Source organism: Olea europaea, unplaced genomic scaffold (assembly GCF_002742605.1).
Source record: "Olea europaea var. sylvestris unplaced genomic scaffold, O_europaea_v1 scaffold2429, whole genome shotgun sequence".
Lineage (NCBI taxonomy): Eukaryota > Viridiplantae > Streptophyta > Magnoliopsida > Lamiales > Oleaceae > Olea > Olea europaea.
Window position 1 is genome coordinate 93,788 of NW_019242474.1, and position 2,960 is coordinate 96,747.

General features: G+C 34.3%; 1 protein-coding gene across 1 annotated transcript; it reads left to right on the top strand.

The window, feature by feature from the left end:
• Nucleotides 1–478: 478 nt before the first annotated feature.
• Nucleotides 479–1,854, top strand: LOC111382074 (dirigent protein 17-like). The gene has a single exon (XM_023005939.1). It carries the CDS (start codon nucleotides 1,037–1,039, stop codon nucleotides 1,556–1,558), a length of 522 nt encoding a protein of 173 aa, XP_022861707.1. The 5' UTR covers nucleotides 479–1,036; the 3' UTR covers nucleotides 1,559–1,854.
• Nucleotides 1,855–2,960: the final 1,106 nt, after the last annotated feature.

The following is a 2,960-nucleotide window of genomic DNA, read 5'->3' on the forward strand; positions in this document are numbered from 1 at the left end:
ACCAATCCCTTCTATCTATTTATAATTTATAAAGTTTATAAACACTTCCCATTAGTGGCTTTTGGACTTCTAATTTTGCAATCGGAGACCATAGTAATTCTTTCTCATATAAATGGGAACTTCGATGTTATAATTCAACTCATGGCGTCTTCATGGATTCCAATTTTTTGATTTGGCCTGAAATTGAAAGAATCAGTTTTGTGCTATGTTTGCTTAGATGCTGTTGCTCATAGGATGGTCACAGATGAGCCATGCATATTGAGTTGATATACTATTAATTCCAAGCAATTTACTTGTACCTTTCTATTCTTAGAATTGCTGATTTTAGTGCTGGTTTATGCTACCTACGATAATTATCATGCATATATAGCCCCTGTTTGGGCTCCATTTTAATTTTAATTCATTTTCACACATTCTTATATAAAATAATATTACTTGTAAACTCAAAACTTTTCATTCTTTTTTAACCACACATTTTTCAAAAAATTACTATTCCAAAATTCATTTTTCCCAAAACCTCATTAAAATGGAGCCCAAACAAGGGCTTAGTAACATATGACTTCTAACTATCTTGATAACCTGAGCTAGACCACTAATGTGCTGTATAGGAAAAATCAACGCTTCACACCCGTGTTTTACTTTGCGTTCTCTTCTCTTGCCCTATGTACCGTTTCCTTCAAGATCACCTATATACAAGATTGAACCCGTCTCTTGTAGATTATACTTCGATGAGTTCCATAGAAGAGATGTGCAATTTTCTGATTGTTTTTTACTCTTTGGGATATCATATTATCCAGTTGAAATATATCACTGTAGTTTCTATTTGTTCACTTTTTGCATTCGTTCATTATTATATGTGTTTGGGCAATTATTCAATTTCTTTGTGATGAAAATCTGTCTTGTCAATGTTTTTACTCTTTGCTCCTTGACAAGTATTGTGTAAAATAATCTCATATTTACTTATTTTACTTATCCTTTACTGATTTAACTCTGGGTTGAATTCTCCATACAAGCTTCAGATAACTGGCTGTAGAGAATGGATAACACAGCCAATGAGGATTTATTAGAGTCTTCATCAACTGGTGTTTTTGAGATTCCCGGGGAACCTGCTATTGTATTAAATGGTTTGCCTCCCTTGTCTTCTGGTGATGACACTCTTATTCCTTGTGCTGTTACTAGTGAAGAACCCCGGATGCTAACTGGCTTTGGTGAATGGTTGGAAGGTAGAGAAGTGCAAAAATTGTTTGGTGAACAATTCTACAACGGAAAAGTTATCGAATTTGACAAGGAAATGGGTTGGTATAGGGTGGTATATGAAGATGGTGACTTTGAAGATCTCACCTGGGGCGAACTGCAAGAAGTGTTATTGCCGCTAGACATTACAATTCCATTGAAAACATTGGCGATGAAGGTTATCAAGAAGAGACAGAAATCTGTTAATAAGTCTGAAAAAAATTCTGGTAGAAAAGGAAATAATGGTGCTTCTAGTGGTAAGGGCATGGAAAAGAAATCTGGTGCTTCTCGCACAGGTGACGTAAAAGGTCCAGCAAGTCAGTGAAGTATTCAATGAAATGCAGCTGATGGATGGATAAGAAGAACCCTTCCAGAGCCAATTTTATCAATAGTAGGTAGTTAGATTTTCTAAGCACATATCTTTACTCTCTGAGAACGGGAGAATAGAAGAATTGGTAGAGTTGATTTTTCCTGCCAAGGAATGTGTTGATCTATACCGTTTTTAGTTTTTATACCCAAGACATTACAGGCTTTGTTCAATTTCCTCCCCTGATGAGTAATTAGCATAGAAAAGAGAGACGTTTATTAAGGGTTTACAAATACTAACTCAACTTACCTCGATGTTTTGTGTCCGTTGTCCAACTTTTTTTTGTTTCAAAGTGAATTAATTCTTGCTTTTTCTTTTAGTTTGACCAATCAGTTAAAATTTATTAGTTTTTACAAAAAAAAATGTCCAATTTGGAAGATTGTAATGTCGATGTCAACAATTAAGACTAAACATGTTTAATGGAGATTAAAATTAGATTTTAAATAGATTTTGATTAAAAAATTGATGAAATATGTGGTTGAAAAATTGTGCGTCCCATTAAATATGTGGTTAAATTTATTGTTGATTTTGATTTAGATTAAAATCTAGATTTTAATCCTTACCGTACATGGCTAGATCTTGTTTATATTTTCAAGCGTCCTTTGATAATGTGATTTAGGGGCGTTTGGTTGGGTTCGACAGAGTCTTTGTTTTTTATCTTGCTTTTGCTGTTGCTTCTTCTTGTTGTTAAAGAGTCTTTAGGGTAGCTCTTTTGAAAAGCTCTTCTAATCAAGCAAAATAATATCAAAAAAATTATCGAACCAAGTTTAAATGCAGTTTTTTAGTTTTAGATGGGACCTAAATCATTTATGCATGCATGTATACACGCATCAAGTCAATCGAAATTTATCAACTATTTTCTTCACATTGCAATATACGCTTGCAGAGAGAACTGGGAGAATGAAGTTGGAAGGTGCAGACTCTCTATTTATTTCCCATGCATCTCGTTTTTCTTCTTTTGGGCATTTTTCAGCAAATCAATCCGGAAACTTTTTCCTGAAAAGAAGTTGATGCACGGCGGCGGTTGGGTGGCGCTGTATCAGTGTCACCCAAATGCCGCCGCAGATGCATATGATCAATTGTAACAATATCATGTTTTCAAATCGAAATCCTAACAATATCATTGAATATTAGATCCTATTCATTACATGCAAACAAAAGCGAATTAATACATATTACACAATAACCAGTCCTACACTCCATCCTCGAAGGAAAAATAAGCATAGACGAAGGAACAATCTTGTTCCATTTGGACGTTTGGCTTCGCTTAAAAGCCGAAATTATTAGTATAGATATAACCTAAAAGAAAACTAACCAACAATTATAAATTGACCTTCAAGCAACAGGATTCAATGGGTTC